At 41.6% G+C, this 20,535-nt stretch overlaps 1 protein-coding gene across 1 annotated transcript in view; it reads right to left on the bottom strand.

The window, feature by feature from the left end:
- Window positions 1-3,677: 3,677 nt before the first annotated feature.
- The window catches only part of kif16bb (kinesin family member 16Bb), a 33,808-nt gene continuing 16,950 nt past the window's right edge, over window positions 3,678-20,535 (bottom strand). Inside the window, exons 17-18 of the mRNA XM_040034327.1 lie at window positions 19,873-19,961; window positions 3,678-4,027 (exon numbers count right to left, since the gene is read on the bottom strand). Of these exons, the coding sequence (XP_039890261.1) occupies window positions 3,925-4,027; window positions 19,873-19,961 (192 nt within the window). The 3' untranslated portion in view covers window positions 3,678-3,924. The remainder of the gene's footprint in view (window positions 4,028-19,872; window positions 19,962-20,535) is intronic.

Genomic DNA, 20,535 nt, shown 5'->3' with positions numbered 1-20,535 from the left:
CCAAACACTGAAACCTAATTCTTCCAGCAACCTTGTCCGGAAGCCAGAGAGTTAAGCAGCGTGATCCTCACTAAAGTCGAGCCACAGAGATATGGACTCGATACCATTCCTTTATTTTCTACACCCACGTGTTCCAAACAGCTGGTAAGGCCAGAGACAAAACGCAGCATCTGGCAGGGGAGACTGTGGACCCCTTGCCACGGCGTGCATGTGTGTCTGTCTGTCTTGGTATGTGCAAACGGAATGGGTGTGTGCACGGCGTCCACAGAGAGGAGATGTGTCACAAATCGCTGCTTCCATCCACGCGCCAGGGACAGCGTGCCCATCAGCTTAGCATGATTACGGGCATGAGAGAGGCTCTGATTGTGGGATGCTGGAGCGTGAAGGCACTGGAGAGGAACAGAGAGGGACGTGGCAGGGCCAGAGAGGAGGGCTGGAAGAATGGAGGGGAAGCCCAGCTGGCGGCTGCTTCTAATTGGGCTGAGCAGGTTTCCATGGCTGACCAGACCCATATGCAGTGCGGATCTAAAGAGAGAGAGGCCCGCAAACAAAGTAGCAGTGCAGGCCAGGCCGTTAGGGTGGTGGAGACGGTGGAGAGGGGGGGGGGGCGTAAAGTGGGCAGGGGGGCGAGAGGCTGGTCACACTCCAGTCGTCACAGCCTCTTTGTGACGGGGGCAGAAAGAGCCAGCTGTCACCCCCTGACAGGAGTGCACACACACACACACACACACACCCTCCTCGATGTGAACTGATAACACAGGCTCAGTGAACACACAAAACAGAACAAAACAGAACACAACAAAAACAACACACTTATGAAACAACTACTTTAATCAAGGCATCCGGCACTTACCGAGGGAGTAAATGAATAGGACGAATAGGACACACACACACACACACACACACACACACACACACACACAAAAACATGAAAGAAAAGGACCTGATGAGAAGAACCAGGGGGTATGAATGTTTCGCATTCTTCCTGCCGGATATTTACTGCATGCCATTGGAAACAATTAGAAGTGATTAAAACGGAGGTGAACTGACAGGGATGGTGTCGATTCCCCTGCCTCCACCAAGCTACTACCCACCATGGCTGGTAGATGAGGGTACTAGTGCATGTCCTGCTGAGGGGAGGGGGGCGAATCGATTCCCTTCACACTCTCAGCAGCATTAATTAATGATCTGTTCTCTGTATTGTACAGTGACTGGCTGTCATGCTATACCTTCTCTCCTAGCTTCGCTCCACTCTTCCTCTCCTGAGTCCTCTTCCTTCCTCGCAGGCTACGTCCTCCTTTCATTTTACAAAGACATAACACAACGCAGATGCACTTAAACACAAACGCTGACACAAACAATAAATGTTCCAATAAGGATTAAAATATTGAAACTGAATATATGTTTGCATGGAACATAAATTCTTGGAGCGTCATTCATAGGCCTTTGTTTTTATTTATTTGTTCCTTTTACAACCAAGCAGATGTCTGGAGGGCAGACCACAATCATGTTTATGAGAAGGGAGAGGGAGAAGAGAAAGGCAGCAAGTCAAGTCTAAAGACCTGCATGGCTCACTGGTGCCCCCTACTGTATTAATAAGGGTACTTGGCACACAGTGCACTACATGCTCAGCTTTAATGGGGACCCAAAAAAGGGGGGAAAAAACAAAAAAGCAAAAACGCATTCTTGATATTTTCTTATAGCCTCAAGTCTGCAGATTGATTTCTCTGTTCACAAACGTGTCAGCACTTTCTGTGTGGATACAAAAAACACACATTCAGAGAATATGCATAACAAAAGTAGGCAGACATGTTTGGTGTTCTATCAACATCCTGCAGCCCTTTGACGCTGGAGTCGGGTGTTTTAAGAATCCAATAAATCTGAAAGTTTTCAACTATGACTCAAGAAGCTTAATTATATGTGAAGCACCTTTATTGCATTTTATTCATACCCACTCCTACTGACGCGAGTGGTTAGGCGAGGAGCTAGAGGAATAAGAAGAAGTGACTGCAGGAGTCTCCAGGGGGCTGAGAGAGACAGTAAACTAAGCCATGAAAAAAAATCAGATCACCTTGAATTTGCATAAACAGTCTTCAAACGGCTGCACGGAGGGTATAAGTGTTAGCCATCCAAGCCTGAATAACTCCCAGTCGTGGATTAGTATTGGGTTCACCCAGGTCATTTAACACTTAAGACAGTCTCCGGGGAGCCTATTCATGTTGGACAAATTGTTTTGCCTTTACTGCAGCTCTGCGATGTACACGGGTGTTCGGAGGAGTAATTTGCCTCCTGTATTGAGGGACACTCTGCACCCTGTTCCTTCCACTGAGACAGCAGCGCCGTATCAAAAAAAATATTAAACGGAGGCACAAGCAACACCAGCACCAATTACACAGAAATAGTAACTGCATGGGTTAAGGACACGGAGAATAACGAATGAATGTGTTGGCTTTCCTTCTTTCGGCTTTAAGACAAGCACACGTCAGATGAAACATGGAACACAGACCTTAATGAACCTAGTGAGGACTTGGAGGTGGACATAGCTTGTCAAGTTAAAGGAGGAATGAGAAGGTTATCAAGAAACTGTGCACGTGTGACCTGCAGAAAATTGCTTTTGTTGGCTAAGAGTCAGTTTAGTTTGGCTTTATGACACTGCAGAGAACAGGAACATACACCCCTTTAGCATCCTGCCAAGTGGGATTTACTGGGTGTAAACATACTTCCTGTTTGGCACAGTGCAATCATTTGAAAACACGAAGGACCTCCAAGATATGCTGAATGGTCAAGCATGTTATTTTGCTCCCTTTTTCTTTGGTCTCATTTGCATCAGGTGAGCCAGCAATACTTCTGCTATCCAGTAGCAATCATTATCCCTGCAGAAAAACATTTGCAACAAAATGCATCCCCAACTGAATACAGTAGGACTGTAAAACAGATTTGTTGCAAACTAATTATGCATTTCCCATGCAATTTATAACACAGCAATGCCTGCAGTAACACTTAACTTCTGGAGTATGATTAATAGCACCACGCTGGAAGCTGGAAGACTGGAAATAGTAGGTGTGGAGAAGGAGCTCACATCGCCAGCATCAGCAGTCTAGACCCACTCCTTCTGTCACCACTCTCACCCCGCTTCCCATAAAAGTAAAATGCAGCAGGTTTGGAAAACAGCCTTGTCCTGTTTGTCAGAGGGCTTGTCGTAAATATCGTGTTTGTCAGGGCCCCACAGCAGAAAGCTTTGGTGATAGCAGTCATCACCACCATGCCACTTCATCTGCTAGTGCCAGCCTCACTTAGTGCGAACGATTGTTTCAGATAGTGCTAATTTGTGGCACTGCAAGGTGATAATCCTTTACTTACAGCCTCAATGATTTTTTTTCTCTTCCAACTCGCAGTGTGTAAATGACAACAACAGCAGAGCTTTGATAAGGTTTTTGATCAATACCATTATGAACGTTTTTTTCCCCTTCAGTGTGTAATTACATAAAAAAAAAAAATCTAATTCACCTGCTCAGCAGCGGAGGACAGTTACGGTTTTAAAAAAAAAAAAGCAATCATAATTTTGTCAAGCTAAATTATAAAGCACTATCAGCATCTCTTGCATTGGTAATGAATTAACTCAATTTCTTTTGGAAATAATTAAGTAGATCACTCATCTCTTTTGCTAATATGTGGCTTTATTATTTGTTTCAATTACCGCCCCGTAGGAGCCATGACACAGATTTATCAGTGTTGTTGCAGTTGGCTGCTTGGTGGCTCATTATTTGATGACCTGTATTTTTCCCCAGCTATACTTTAGTCATGTATATTGTTGGACCATGAAACTGAGCTATACGCCCGATTTAAAATCACGTCATTGAACAACAGTCCTCGCCACTGGCGTACGCGTGACGATAGTATTTATCACATCGTCCAGTGTCTTCCTTAATTCACATTTGTAGCTGAACCAGCTGATGTTAAGATCTTTGCGAGGCCAGGTTTGCACTCGTCAGCCACCAAGGCGGTAAGCTTTATTGCATCTTTGTACCTGGGAGAAAGAAGATGAATACAGTTATTGACCAGAACTACGATCATGCAGTACTGAAGACTGTGTTCCTAAGGGGCAGTACAGCATTTATAGTTTTACACTAGTCTACTCTATTTCCAGCAGGATAAACACAAATCTTTCGTCTTCATTTATTCTGAAATGAACAGCGAGATCCTGTCCCATCTCCACAGACACAAATGAGACTCCCGAGCAGAGACCTCAAGGTCAGGTCACCATGCTCCAGAAAGGCTCCACTGAGCATAGCATTTCAGACTTCACTAATAGAAAAATCCATAACAAACACGAAGAGCAAAAAAGCGCATTCTTTATTCTTGGGTGGTTTACATGAAGCCACCGCAGAATTGCCTGGACACACAAACAGGCTTGTTTCAACTTCGTGCTACTTCAATCAGATGCAGCGCGACACTGAAACAAAAAATCCAGTTAAAAGGACAGGCCTGCCTCTTCTTATGGACATTATGCTAACCCACCAGTGCTCCACTGACTTCAGCCCAGATTGAATCACCATTAAAATGGCAACGACACTGACGTTTGCCCGCTAATGAATCTAGAAGTCGAAATAGAAGTGTCATCTTTCCAAATGAAATATGCTGACATGACACACACATACAGACAGCTGCACCATGTGACCGTCAGCCATTCTTCTCATCATTCACTAATCCCTCAGCTTATTTACAATGAGCTGACTTTTTGACTGGAGACTCATAAACCGCAGGGATGCGCTCGAGCTTTATTGAAGGGCACACGAGTGAAATATCATTTTCCACGCACCAAACACAACTGGAAACTCCTAATAGGAGACACACATTAACAAGTGTCTGTGATCGTTGCAAGCCCATGTAATTTACCCTCTAAAACACTGTCTTTTTCATTGCCTTATATTCATTTATTTTTGTCTTATGTGTGCAAAGCTCTTCAGTTAAGCATTACTCATGAATATCTGAAAATCTCTCTTTTTCCAACTTTTATGAGAGTCTTCAGAAACTCTAAAAGTGCAGCCACTCAGAGCAGCTCCTCTTCTCTGTGACCCGCTGCACAGCACCTCCATCTCCTTTTATTAGAACATGATCAGAAATTTTCCAGGTCTCAAAAGACTTCACTGCCAGCAGCAGAAAAATATGATCTGGGCCGCAGTTTTAATATGTCAGCTTGTACACGGCACATTTAGGGAAAAAAAAAAAAAAAAAAAAAAGAGTTGCACAAAAGGTGGCCATACAAGCAAATCGTTAAGTTGAAGCTAATTAGCAGTGAGAGTAATCTTTTTATTTGTGTATTGAAAACTAAATGAGCTTACTGTATAACAAAAATGGTCCCTGGAGCAATTAAAAACACAGATGAACATCTTAAATAGTCACTTGAGGAATATTTTGGCAATATGTGTTTAATCGGTTCTTCTTGAGCTCGTATATTAACATCTACGGTGTTTGTTTTGTTATGCCATCGCAAGCACTGATAAGCTCTAAAGTCTCTCTCCTGTTACCTGTGCCAGTCATTTTGATCAGCAGGGGCTAAGCTTGGTTATTCATGTGGCCAACAGTTTAACTACACACCATAAAGTTCAACTGTACTGCCGTGATACAGAAATCAAGACTAAATTAAACGTTTTCGCTGCACTGCCAGTTTTCTAGCCTTAAATATTATCAGAGTGAGCAGTGACTGAAATGCTAGCCTTTTACAAGTCAAATTTAAATGTCACATTTCATCGCAAACTTTAAAATTAACTTTGACATCTAATAAATTAAGAATGCATGTTTTATAAGCTCAATGAAAAGCTGATTTTTTTCTTTTTAAAAAAAACCCAAAATTCATGCTTTTGCCTGGAGGTCTGGTTAAATCAAACTTTAAGTGTTTTTCCACTTCTTGTGTATAGACCAGAACTGTCACTGGACTATTAGCCATGGCGGTAAGGAAGCCTCTTATGGAAGTGCCGGGTACAGTCACAATCAACAGATGGCGAGCACTGTCTCTTCCCTCCCCCTGGGGCAACAGTAAAATTGAGCTTGTGAAATCTGTCACAATCCATGGTGGTAAATGTCTCGCAGTTCCTGCAAATGCTAATGAAGCTCATGTGAGGTCCAAAACCGAGCAGGGGTGGGCAGGGAGAAATGGAGCCCAATTTAAAAATGACACTGTGTGACAAACTCATTCTTCTAGAGGGCAGAGAGTTTTCTATGGCCCGCGGACACACAGGCACAAATGAGCGCAGTCGAAAGTTGCCAGTGACATTCAGGTCACCATTGTGTCCGTTTCCTTTGAGATCCACCCCCCTCCCAACATGTTCCATCAAAAGCCTGGATAAAAGCTGCCATTACAGGCAAACACTAGACTTCATTAGATGGCAGGATGGTGACAGAGTTAAGTACATTGCCCTCCTATTGAGTGACATGAATTTAAACAAGCATGGATGCACATACTGGACACAGACCATCACTCAGCTGGATTGAACTTGAAAAACAAAATATCACCCTTCAAAAATGGCACTGAAGGGACTTTTTGTTTTTAAATATACTAAACATATCCAGGTTTCCCACTGCTTCACATGCCCACACTGAGTTAATTATAAAAAGTTCAGTGTTTAAGCTACTTTTTCAAAGTATCAGATCAATGAGAAGTCCTCCAAGGATAAATAACATTAAAAAAAAAAAAAAAAAAAAAGGTGAGCACTGAGGTGCAGATGAATGATTGGGTAAATATGTTAATGTACATTATAAATGGAGCCTCTTTTATTGAAAAAAAAAAAGTTAAACAAGTTTATAGATTTTCACTGAACTAAAGTCTCAAGATTTTTCTCTTAAGGGAACTTAAGCCAAGGATAAGAAACTTTACTTAAGCAGGTTCCATGAATCGCATTTTGTAACTTGTGCCCATTTAATGGATACATGTGATCTCAAAATCCACCCACACCTGCTTCACCTTCCCTTTGATATAAAACCCAGCATAATAAAAAGCTCGAGTCCAGAACAGTCAAAGACTTAAAGTGAAAACATAACTATTTGGAAGACTTGACAGATGATCAGAGTCAGACATTTATTATTTAGCCATTTAATAGTGAGTGTGTGCAGCACAAATTTAAATACTCCTAAGGTATAAGATATATACAGTGGGGCAAAAAAGTATTTAGTCAGCCACCGATTGTGCAAGTTCCCCCACTTAAAATGATGACAGAGGTCAGTAATTTGCACCAGAGGTACACTTCAACTGTGAGAGACAGAATGTGAAAAAAAAAAATCCATGAATCCACATGGTAGGATTTGTAAAGAATTTATTCGTAAATCAGGGTGGAAAATAAGTATTTGGTCAACAACAAAAATACAACTCAGTACTTTGTAACATAACCTTTGTTGGCAATAACAGAGTTCAAACGTTTACTATAGGTCTTTACCAGGTTTGCACACACAGTAGCTGGTATTTTGGCCCATTCCTCCATGCAGATCTTCTCGAGAGCAGTGATGTTTTGGGGCTGTCGCCGAGCAACACGGACTTTCAACTCCCGCCACAGATTTTCTATGGGGTTGAGGTCTGGAGACTGGCTAGGCCACTCCAGGACTTTCAAATGCTTCTTACGGAGCCACTCCTTTGTTGCCCGGGCGGTGTGTTTTGGATCATTGTCATGTTGGAAGACCCAGCCTCGTTTCATCTTCAAAGTTCTCACTGATGGAAGGAGGTTTTGGCTCAAAATCTCACGATACATGGCCCCATTCATTCTGTCCTTAACACGGATCAGTCGTCCTGTCCCCTTGGCAGAAAAACAGCCCCATAGCATGATGTTTCCACCCCCATGCTTCACAGTAGGTATGGTGTTCTTGGGATGCAACTCAGTATTCTTCTTCCTCCAAACACGACGAGTTGAGTTTATACCAAAAAGTTCTACTTTGGTTTCATCTGACCACATGACATTCTCCCAATCCTCTGCTGTATCATCCATGTGCTCTCTGGCAAACTTCAGACGGGCCTGGACATGCACTGGCTTCAGCAGCGGAACACGTCTGGCACTGCGGGATTTGATTCCCTGCCGTTGTAGTGTGTTACTGATGGTGACCTTTGTTACTTTGGTCCCAGCTCTCTGCAGGTCATTCACCAGGTCCCCCCGTGTGGTTCTGGGATCTTTGCTCACCGTTCTCATGATCATTTTGACCCCACGGGATGAGATCTTGCGTGGAGCCCCAGATCGAGGGAGATTATCAGTGGTCTTGTATGTCTTCCATTTTCTGATGATTGCTCCCACAGTTGATTTTTTCACACCAAGCTGCTTGCCTATTGTAGATTCACTCTTCCCAGTCTGGTGCAGGTCTACAATACTTTTCCTGGTGTCCTTCGAAAGCTCTTTGGTCTTGGCCATGGCGGAGTTTGGAGTCTGACTGTTTGAGGCTGTGGACAGGTGTCTTTTATACAGATGATGAGTTCAAACAGGTGCCATTCATACAGGTAACGAGTGGGGGACAGAAAAGCTTCTTACAGAAGACGTTACAGGTCTGTGAGAGCCAGAGATTTTCCTTGTTTGAGGTGACCAAATACTTATTTTCCACCCTAATTTACGAATAAATTCTTTACAAATCCTACCATGTGAATTCATGGATTTTTTTTTTTTTCCACATTCTGTCTCTCACAGTTGAAGTGTACCTCTGGTGCAAATTACTGACCTCTGTCATCATTTTAAGTGGGGGAACTTGCACAATCGGTGGCTGACTAAATACTTTTTTGCCCCACTGTATCTCATAAGGTATGTAACCCATCATTAAATCATCAGCATGATAGCATGAAGGTGTATTAACAACCAAAAGACATCCAGCCCTCACATTACAAACATCATTGTGTCATTACAACTTTTGCACTGAGGTAGCTAGCAGTTAGCCTGAGCAGTTCAGAGTAATATCACCAGCCACAACCAATTTAAGTCAGTCAGTGCCCAGTAAGAAAGTCCCAGACTTACATACCGGAAGGTGTATAGTTAAAGTTAGAAACGCGATAGTGAAACATGGATGTGTTTTTTCTTCTTAGTTTAAGAAAATGCTTAAGTAGCCAAATAAGCAGCTTTAAAAATCACCAGAGTACACGGGTAAAGAAATGTCTGGCCTTCAAGCACCGCATGCTTGCAGTAGTACTCCCACTAGAGCCAAGGAAAGGCAAATCAAATCCTGTACTCGCCTAATTTTATGCATGTCTGCATCACTGGGTAGACATGAATACAGTTTTGATCCTCTGTGTTTAAGGTTATTGTAAATTACCTTTTTAGAAAAGAAAAAAAAAAATAGCACTTTGAAAATTAATAATTGGCACTGTATTTATTTCAAGGTTTTACAGGTTGGTTTGCAATAAAAAAAAAACAACAACTCACCACCAACTTTATCAGTATTCGATGCTGATCTGTTGGCCTGTTTTCCAAAGGCACGCTGTTAATACCAGGTTAAATCTGCAAACCAGCTTCTCCAACAGATTACTGGCTTAACAAGATGTTTTCTTATTCAAGAGTATCCTAATTTGTAAGAGGGAAACAGACTCTCCAGGCAACAGAAACTAAAGGAGATGGGGGTAGTTTGTCAGAGAGAAACAAATTTAATTATAAAACATTATATAAACATCCTCAGGACCAATTTAGCACCATGCAGTAGGGTAAAAACGAGTCTCCAAAATATGTGAAAAACAACTCAATCGAACTACTGGGGCTCCTGTGGGGCTGGAAAGATCAAAATAGCTTTAAAGATTTAGCCCGTTACAGCTAAGCAGTGTCCAAACTGCCTAGGTCACGTTCTCATGATTCTAAAGGAGGAGGTAAACAAATTACACTGTTATGTGCCGTCAATCGTGGTGCGTTTTAAGGCCGGAGAACCCAGTAGGACATCACACTATAATCACTAGACATTCAAAGCCTGTCAGTGGGAAAGTATCAGCTGTCAGAGTGAGTGCTTCCTTTAACCAGGCTGTGCACAACAAGCGCTCCTGTCCATTGATAGACAAACACGCAGCGATAGTAGATTAGCCGTGTTTCGTGATTAACAGAAAAATACGTGATTTAAAAAAAAAAAAAAAAAAGTATCCAGATGCAACTTGCCTCTCAACTGTCAATCCTGAAGAATTACATGAAAACCAAAAGAGGCATCCTGCACAATACAGATGCAAGGTTATTCAGATGTCAGCCAAATGCTGCGAGGAGGAAACCAGCCCACATTAAACATGGAAAAGCACAATAATGAGTACAGTTCCCCAAATTTTAATAATAAGTGTTATGTGATACTGGATGGAGAATTTATTTTAAAGCCATTATCAGATTTTGGCAGAATTTATTAACTAATCTGCAAGAGGAAAGTCTCAATTTGCAGTTTAATGTAAACGAGTCATAACCTGTGACAATATTTGCAATAAATTAGCCTTGATCTAATGTGAAAATGTGTAAATGAAAATCCTCAACACTATTCTTTGTGTGGCATGTAAGAAACAAGCCTCATTTTCAATACATGAGATTATGATCAGTCTGCCTTTTGTGTTTTATTCGCAAGAAAGTTTGATATACACTAGATCGTTTGAATGCTAATTAACTGTCAAGCAAAAAGGGAGAAAATCTTTTACATCCCCGAGCTTTCATTCTGGTCCAATCCGCTTTGCTACAAGGTGTGAGGAGTTTGAGTCGAGCCCAAATCTCCATCATTCATGCTGGAGCAGACAAGGGGATTGATTGCACTATATTGCCCCTGCAATTTTCCTTCTTGGATGGGGTCACTCAGTCAAGAAAAGGAGCACAATCTTTGGCTTTAACCCTTGAAATGTGATTTAAACTCGAGTTCTTTCCCGGAGACACAGCATGAGCAACCCATCTGTAATTTTAGTTCTTCTACAAGGCTTGTCATCAAGTGCACAGTGTTGACTGGCAGAAGTAAAACCATTGACCAATTGTACAGGTAGTACAAATACAACTTGACCTCAGAAACCGATTGCTCAGTTGCAGTGGAGACTCCTACATCCAGTGGGGGCACAGGCACAGGTTTATGCAAAGTAAAGAGACTGGGCCGAAAGTGAAAATGAGTCAAAAAAAGAGCCAAAAAGAGATGATAGGAAGACAAAATGACAGACTTTAAAGGAAGCAATAAAATGCATCAAGCTATTTTTGCTGTCTGCATTTCAACTCTCAACCATCAGAGCTCACCTGCATTTTAAGTGGTAAAAAAAAACAAACTCTGATTTTACTTTAACATATGCAGGGATTTATTGAAAAATATAAAATATTAGAATTTTGAAAATGAATAATAAATACACAAACAATGCAAGTCATCTTAAGAATTTGGTCACATGAGACATTTAAAAGGCTTCAAAAACATTAAAATGTCTATTAAAACAAATGAAACTGCTAAGCACACTTCTTTGATCTTCAGTGCTAGACCTTCAAACTATTTTTTAAAGACATCAATGCAAGAACAAGGAAATTCGAGCGTTTTAAAGATAAAATCTTCCAAGTGCCAAAGTCATGCAACATTAATATCACAAAATGTAAAAAAAAAGCAAACTTCAAACTTCACATTTTCATTGTAATTTCATAGTGAAAAAAAAAAAAAAGATTCTTTGCACTGTGTGCTTGGGATGCACTTTTGCTCCCTGTGAGTGAGTTTTCAAGCTGGGCTGTTCATTACTGGCCGTTCAGTCCTTGATCAGACATTTGACAAGTGATTAATCAGGCGGGTGGCCTCAGCGGAGCAACTGAAAGTTAATTTCCACACTTCTGCATGCGGAGATGAATTTAAAGCATGTGCACTCGGGGTAGCTGCCTTAGTCACGCTTTCAGGGTGACCCCTGCCCTGTGCTTTTGCAAAGATTACATCCAGCCTGACAGGCCGGTTCTCGTTTTCGTCGTGCACCAGTATGCAGCGAACATCCGAGCACCACCGAAGAGTTAAACCGTGGAAGTGGGGACGGCAGGGAGCTGTGGTGACAGAGTGTGAAAGTGAGTGACAGACAGCATCCTCTCGTACCAGACCGAGGTGTGTATCTGTAAGTAAAAACTGAGCCACGTGCTTACTGTGGGTACTAGGACTGATATGCACTGCTACACTTGTGTAAAGTTTCAGCTGCACCTCTCCCAGAGTGGTTTCGTGATTCATGTTACAATGAAGAAGGTATATCAGATCGGCAAGACTCTTCTGAAATTGACAGCAAACCCTTAAACCAGCATCCAGCAGCAGCTCAGGTACACTGACCCACCAGCCTAAAGACATCTCTGCTAAGTTTCCATGCAGCAGTGGGTGCTGAGGTACCCTGCAGTCCCCAGGGCAGATGATATTAAGTATGGCCCTACACAGCAACTGAGTATGCTTTTGACTGTAGGTATAGACAGCAAGGACGCTTTCTTCTGTAGCACTTATCAAACGCAGACTTTGGCCTGCTAGGCCTATCTGAATGTCCTTCAACTGACACAAAGGGAGGTGATGGAACAAAACTAAGAGACCAGATTCAGAGGTTAGTGTGTAAAGCGCAGATTCCATCAGGATCAAGAGGGCAGACTGCGGCTCTGGTTGGTTGCATTTAGCTACGTTCAGCCAGTAGAGAGTAAGAATCTTCTGAGTTGGGAGGCCTGAAGTGGAGATGACAGACTGTAGATGGTCCATCATGCTTTGGGGTGGCAGATTTTGCAGGTTTGCAAGGGAATCAGGAAATTTTATCAACGTTTGAATGAAAATTTGAACTGTTTTTGAGTTTTTAAGTTCACAGGTAACCTCTTTCACACTGCTGTGCTTCAGTTGCAACCGCTTTGTAATAAGTTCATCTCCTTGTTTCACATTACCATCAACCATGTTTCGTGTTGACTCCATATCCCACATACTTTCATTCCTTTTCAAGATATCCCCAGAGACAAGCTGTACATCATTTGGCAATTCATCAGCCTTACTCAGGGTTTGTGTTGGTGTCGGGACAGGGAGTTGTGCGTTTTCAGGATTAATGCAGCCTTGAATCATCTGAGCAGCCTCCTCAGACTGAAGGAGTTGAATTATATCCATCTGGACGTGCTGTATGAGAGGCAGCTCTTTCACCATGGAAAAAATGTGACTGTCCTTTAACAGAGAGAAGATAAAGCTGCTTCTAAATGTGGAGAAGACATGGCTGTCCCTTAAAATAGACAGAACACTGCTTTCTCTTACCAGAGAGATAAAATTGTTTGACCAGCGAGCCCCAACAGGTTGAAATCTGAATTCTGTGACTTGCTGCAATACAGTGGAAGAGCTCCAAAGCAGACGTCCTGCATCCTGGACAATCCAAGAAACTCCGCTGAACAAAGAGCTCAGCTTCAAATTCTGAACTGCAGCTGCTGCAGCCTTTGTCGCACACACTCCAGGGATCTTCTCTAAATTTTCAGATTCATCCATCTCTCCACAGCTACACTCCTTCGTGATGGTGGTTTCTTTGGGTGGACAAAAGCCTGTGTGACTGTCAAGAGGCTTTGTGTCAAGCTGAGAATGAGTGTTGCTCTGTGGGAGGATAGACATTGAGCTGGTTCCTCTGCTGCTCTGCAGGTGGGACATGCCACTTAATGAGCTCCCACCAGAGCGAGGTCTCCCCTTGTAGCAGTCAGTGCCATCATCTTGGATCTCATTAGCATTCCCCTCTGGCTTTGTGCCACATCCATCACCCAGGCCCAGGACACTTGTCTGCTGGAGGTTGGCATCCCCTGACCAGCCCTCTTCTCCCTTACAGCTTGCAACTCCAGTCCCACTTTGAGCTTTCCTCTCAGACCTGAGCCCAGGCCCTGATTTATGACACAAGTCCCTCTCCCGCTCCTGGCCATCCCTGGCGCTTACTCCATTCTGCAGGTTCTCTCCATCCGATTCAAAACTACCGTGTGAGATGAAACGTCTTCTAGGTAGCCCAGTGTCCTAGTTTACATTGAGTATGTGGAAAACAAAAGGACATTTTTAAAAATGACTTTCAATAAACTCTCCTTAAAACGTGTATTCATTTATATCTGAATCGAGACATTCATAGGAAAACAAACTGAAGAACACCGCATTAAGAAGCAAATATAGAACAAGTGTACTCTCATTGCAAAATGCTTTCACGAAATGAGTGTCATTTTCTTTGAAACCTCTAAAGGAAAGTTTAATAGGCATTAAATATGTGCATAATAAAAAAGCAAGAGAAAGTACTTCATGGCTCATAAAAATCTATATTAAGCCTGGCTGGAGAGGGGGTGGGTATTGACATTTGCTCTGACACTAAAAAGGGACTAGAACTTCAGTTGTACAGCGACGATGTAGCACTGCATTAAACAAAAACTGCAAATCCAAGTCTCACTATGTTTTAGCTTTAATACATTTCCTTAAACAAACAACAAAACAACTAAGTCATATCTAATTCCATGCAGAAATCAGCAGCGGCTTTATGACTAAATCCCTCCATTATCTTAAGTTTGATTTTTTTTTTTGGCAACTGCACAAAAAATAAATAAATATAAAAATATGCATACATACTGTAGTCGCGAACGTTTTTGCTGGGGTAGGGGCAAGACAGACGCTTGAGGCTTTGGACATTACTTCTGCATTTTTAGCCGGATGGATGTGTTGGCTGAAGAGACAGCAAGCATAAACAATATTCAAAAACTGTGTCAATGGGAGGATGTGGGAGCACAATACAGCTGCAGTTATATGCTTATATGTGTTGCTAGGGTCTTTGTTTTCAAGAAGCAATTTAATTATTTGCTGTAGTGTCACACTGGAGACATCAGCTTGCATAGAAAAGACAAGGCTGCAATACCCTCCCGACCCTATCCTCACAAAACCCATCCATTAGATTTGAAAAGCAAACAGCCCAAATGGCTGGATGAGATTAGAGCCACTCGACTAGCTGTGAAATTAAATAGAATCTGTGCATGTTGATTTGAGGATTTACATACAATACTCAGCACTCCAGAGGGAGGAGCAGAAACCAAATATACAGCTGAGAAAGACTTCTGACAGTAAACACTGGCTTTGGCTGAGATTTGTATATAAGCAGCAGGTTGATGAAGGGTGCAAGCGGGAGCAGTAAAGCATTGACAGCATCAACAAGAGGGACACAGTGCAGGTCCTGCTGATGATTAAAGGATTTTTGCAGATCCTGAGGATCAGTAGAGAGGATGTCCTGTACTCTGCGATGTTTGCTCACCAAAGGAAAGGAAAAAAAAAAAAAAAAAAAAAAAAAAAAGAAAACAGGTACTGGGATTCCCAAGCTGACCACATTTTCGCAATCAGTGTTTCCTGCTGTTCACAAATTGTAGCTCACATGCAGAGGCTCAGAGTTCTGTGACATGGCTTCATAAAATCGGTACACAGAAACTGATTCATTAACACCACCACAAAGTACAGTTTGCCTCCCTGTTGCTTCCCTCTGTTCCTCCATGGCCTCCTAATCCTTGTGTTGATTGCGTTCCCCACTGTTTTCCTGGACCTGCTGCTATCCAACCCACAGGCTAAGCTCTGTTTCCACCCACGTAGTCATACAAACACCACCACAGATTTTATGAATTGTGATATACAAAGTCCTAGGTCAGTTGACGTGCACCCTGCATCAGATCTCATAGTATAATCTAGGTAAAAATACATTGTGCGGCCATTTTTAAAAGATGTTCATTGTTGACTTAATGTCTTAATGTGAACAGAAGAACAAAAAAATAAAAAGACTGACATTCAGAGCTAGACAAGTGTTAAGTTACACAGGAGCTCCCAAAGTGAGGAACTTTAACCAGTGAAATTATACCATTTCAGGTGATGTAAGCTCGTAATAGCAGCTTGTCAGTGGTCAAAAATGGAAGAGAGAAAAACGCTGGCACTTGGCCTTCTGACCAGATATGGAGGATACTGAGAGGGTTGTCAGATAAGGGACTTTCAGAGCATAGGGGGCCATTAAATGTTGTTTCGGGTCAAACACCAGTTGGCTGGTTCCATCACTGGAAGCGCTCAGTCCAGACTTTCTGGGTTTGAAATGGCTGCATTTCAACTTGGACTTCAAAATTGTGGCTCTGCTACACAGTCCATTTAATAAAGTATGAATCAAACACAGTGGGGCCCCTTTTACAAGGGAAGAAGTGAGTCCTATGGGCATAGATTTATACACAATATGAAAGCATATGACCTGGCCTCTACAGGCAACATGGCCCTTTTCCTGCCTCTCCTAGGAATATCCATCTTATGTCTACATACTAAAAGCTCAAGTCATGACATTTACAGTGCATTTGGAAAGTTCTCAGACGCTTTGAATTTTTCTACATTTGGCCTCATCTTCAAATGGATACAGTCCATTTTTCTTCAATAATCCACACACAAAGCTTTGAGCGTTATGCATTCTGACACACCTTTAGTTTGAAAGACTCGTTCTTCTCTCCCGAATCTTTCAAGTTCAGTGTGACTGGATGAGAATCACCAGTTCAGAAGCCTGTACTACAAAGGATTTGGGGTTTAGCAAGGAAAAAAATAAAAAAAATAAAATAAATCACAACCACAGGTTTTCAGTACACTAAGTTACCATTGTGCTAACAGGGGTACAGCGGGGTAACTTATGCTGCAGACCTTATCTGCTTCAGAACAAATTGCTTTTGAGAAGAGAAACAAGAACGATATCACATACGGACCAAGCTCATAACATCACCATTCCTAGTGAAACAGCTTAGCCTGCTTACTGTTATAAATTCTATTTTTGTTTTTCCCTTCTTTAATTGCTCTTGATACTTAATACTGCCACAACTGCAGATGAAAGAATAAGGCTAAAATGGTTTTACACCCAGTCATTTAACAGAATAAGCAACCATAATTACTCCCTTCACCTCAGGTCTTAATGACATCTTAATAAGTCTATTATAGTCAGCATTTATATAGCACTTTCCCAGTCTTAGCTGACCACAATGTTAAAGTGCACACATAATCTTAAAGTGCCTTAATATTCTACAGCTGTACAGACCTACCACTGATAACCATCTTTGTGCGACTACCGTATTATATCCTTCCTTTGTTGTGTGGGCTACTAGACTCCACTGACACTTTGTTTTTCTCGGCTGTATTTTGCAGTTTTGTTAGATTATAAACAGTTGGCCCCATAATAGATGGTGAGTAAGGACTTTGGTTCTCGTGGCATTCGGCTGTATTTTACCTCACAACAGGCTGTTACGTTCCTTTCAGTTAGGACTAAGTTCTCCATCTCTACCATAAAGGACTGATTGGTGAAGTGATGCAATGACAGTTGTCTCCACACAAACTCTGAAACATTCACTGTGACCACCGTCTTCCTGGCTGCTTGTCTAACCAAGCACATTTGTCACTTCTTCCACTGGAGAATAATAAAGACTACAGCTTGTTATAGCCTGTTCTGTGCCTTTACACAAGGTTTAGGTGTATACTTTGACCTTGTATCCCAGTTTGCCCTAAAACTTGAGACCTAAACCATCAAATGTGAGATCTTTCATAAAAACCTTTCATGTCCGATGAATACAATCAGGCACAAATGGACTCTAAATTGTAAAAGCATCTCAAGGACTGCTGGTAGGAGGATGAATCAAAGCCCAAAGGATCTGAATAACCCTGTAAATTAAATATTTTCAGTATTTCTTAAATTATAAAAACACATGAACAGTTTTTGCTTTGACATTGTGCAGACTCGTGTGTAGATTGATTAACAGGGAAAATTAAATTGGACCGTTTTTAAAGACAAATCTGAAATCGGAAAGAGTGTACATGCCTTCCAAATGCACATTTCATATTGTCCTCTAATATCTATTCCAAATCCCTGAAAAGGCTAGTGAAGAGATATTTTGCATTTTTGCTGTTTTTTTAAAAACCCGGGAGTAATTTTAGTCTTCAAACATCTGAACTGGCTACAAAGTAATCTAATTTTGTATCATATTCAATTAGGAATTCGATATCAATGAAAGGACTGAGTTTGAAATGTTATTATGCAGATTTGTCACAACATCTGGAGAGGTGATTTTACCTTATTCTTGGAGGCAAAGCCAGGTGAGGAAAACAAAACGATTTGTGGTGATGCATTAAGCCTCTTCCTGCCCAAATTATTAGCGCTCTCAAAAGTGTGCAATCCCACTGAACAGGCAGGTTGCTTTTGGTGCAACAGAGCACCTCCCCTAGTAGCTGCGAGTCCTTTCACTGATAGCTTTTGTCATTCCCAGACCCCAACAGATCTCCAAAGCCAGCATTTGAATTTAAATGATTTGCTCTTATTTATTGTTCAGGATCATTTCCAAAATGACTCAGTAAAGTGAGATCCATTCTGTCCTTGCTGCGAGGGAGATTCTGCTATGCAAATAAGTAGTAGAAAAAAGATTGAACACATATCTGAATACAAAGCGAAAAAGTCCTTCAATGAACCATTATGCTCAAACAGTGCATATGGGCACTTTGCCAGGTGAGAGGAGGCGATGTTAAATACAATGAATACATCATTTAATATTTTATGATGCGTGTTAATTGACACCCAGAGCAGAACCCAATAACCAAAGTGTATTTTGCAATGTGCCTCATATGCATTGCATGAGTTTTTCCTTCTGTCGACAGTCTCTCTCTGATCTGCTGTGAACACTGACAATCTATCTCCACCACTCACCACGACTGACTTCCTTTCTCCCTTTAGCAACAGACCAAGTTTCTGATGTAGGATAATGAAGACACTATTCCACCAACATAAGCCGTGTAGTAACCCATATACATGTGTATTCACCCTTGCATATCTAAATCAAACATCACCAGACCAGTGGATCGGGAAGCAGGTGTCAGACTGAAAGCAGTATTAATCACATGAGTAGGATGGGGATACTGCGGTGTGAAGGAAATTATGTGTCAGACAGCTCCACATGCTGTAAAACATCAGGGTTAGCAGATCATGAGACCAGGGATGTCTCTCAAAATGCTCAGAGCGTTAGTAGGTGGTGAATAAGATTTTGGACATTAATTCACTGAACACTGACATCAATGAACACTCACAATTTCAAAGCAGTGGCAGGGCATGAAGATTTCACCTTACCAAACGCTGATAAACATCATGGTACGCTATTGTTTAAAAAATAAAAAAAATAAAAAAAGGGGGGGGGGGGGGAGCTGCAGTGCAAGTACCTTATTTTTTTTTGTTGGCATATAGTCAAACCTCAAACCTGGTTAGCTATTCAAAATTAGAAAAGAGGCTGCTATTTTGCATCACTGCTGCTCATTAAAACAGTCTTTACTCTACCAAATTCACAAATCAAATACCAATAAATGCCAAAAATATGATAGAAGACAGAACGGTTTGAAGCAAGTGAACTGTACTTTAAAAATAAATAAATCAAACACCACTTGGATCATTCATTACTGATGATACAGAGAGGAAAGTGGGAAAAAAAAGGCCTAACAAGAGAAGAATCTGCTGCAGATGGAGCAAAACAAGGGAAACTGCATAACTACTAATGAACATTAGTAACCCCCCCCCCACTTTTTTTTTTTTTTTTTTTTTTTTTTTTTTTTTTAACTGCATTGTGGGAATTTTCAGGGGAGCTGAACTTCAAGTGTGTTGCAGTAATTTTGAAAATGGGACACTGGGCAGGTCACTACCTAGTGAACAAGGTGCCATTCTCGGACATGCCCTTGGTTGTAGGAGAGCTGCCTGCTCTGATTTCCATGGGCTCAGCAATAAGCACTACAGAATGGCTTTTTGTATGTTCCCACCTCTCCTCACAGAAATGGTGCCATGATTTATGGCTTTGATTTGGTCTGTGTGCCCAGTGAATGCTGCTCAATAAGCAGGCACGTTGCGGAGATTGAGGTGGAATGAATGCAGTTATGCTGGGCTCACAAAGTGCAGAGAGCCATTACACATGTCTGCATATGTCTTACCATCGATTTTGCACCATCGCCTTGGACAAATTCTCAGTAGAGTTGGACGAGTCGGTCACAGATGGGCTGAACACAGATGGCAATCCACTCTGCAGACAACAGAATGACACAGCACTGAAATCTGACTCGGTATAAGAAACAAGTGACAGCTGCCTATGTTACATTTGCATTTGACCAGAGGTTTAGTTGATGCGTCTTCATTCTTAGCAAATGTTTTTAGAAATGTCTAAACAGGTAATAGAAAAATACTGCATGAATCCATCGCACATGGCTAAAATAAAGTGGTAGTACGCAAAGTATTTCATTCTTCAACACAATTTCCATATTTAGTAAAACCGTATTAATATTCAGACAGAACACTTTAAAAATATATATTTTTACACAACAGATACAGGCTACAGTCTAGATGTGCTAGCACATATTCAGACTAAGCGAAAGTGAAACTCTTGAGACCATCTCATTTAGAATCGATGTTAAAAATGAATGTTAAAGAGTCTCCTTGGAACCACAGCGGGGCCTGGATGCCGCTGCTTTACTTGGCTGTAATAGCGTGCCGCTTTCAATAATGCAAAGAGCAGAGAGCTGTCAAAAGCCAGAAGTACAACTGTGTCTAAAATGGTGTGTGAATCAATTTTACAACATGAAATGCTATAAAGCACAGGG

The sequence above is a fragment of the Simochromis diagramma genome, unplaced genomic scaffold (assembly GCF_900408965.1).
Source record: "Simochromis diagramma unplaced genomic scaffold, fSimDia1.1 OVJJ01000481.1, whole genome shotgun sequence".
In the NCBI taxonomy this organism is placed as follows: Eukaryota; Metazoa; Chordata; class Actinopteri; order Cichliformes; family Cichlidae; genus Simochromis; species Simochromis diagramma.
Note: the sequence above shows the minus strand (reverse complement) of the source record. Positions and strands in the feature narration are given on the sequence as shown.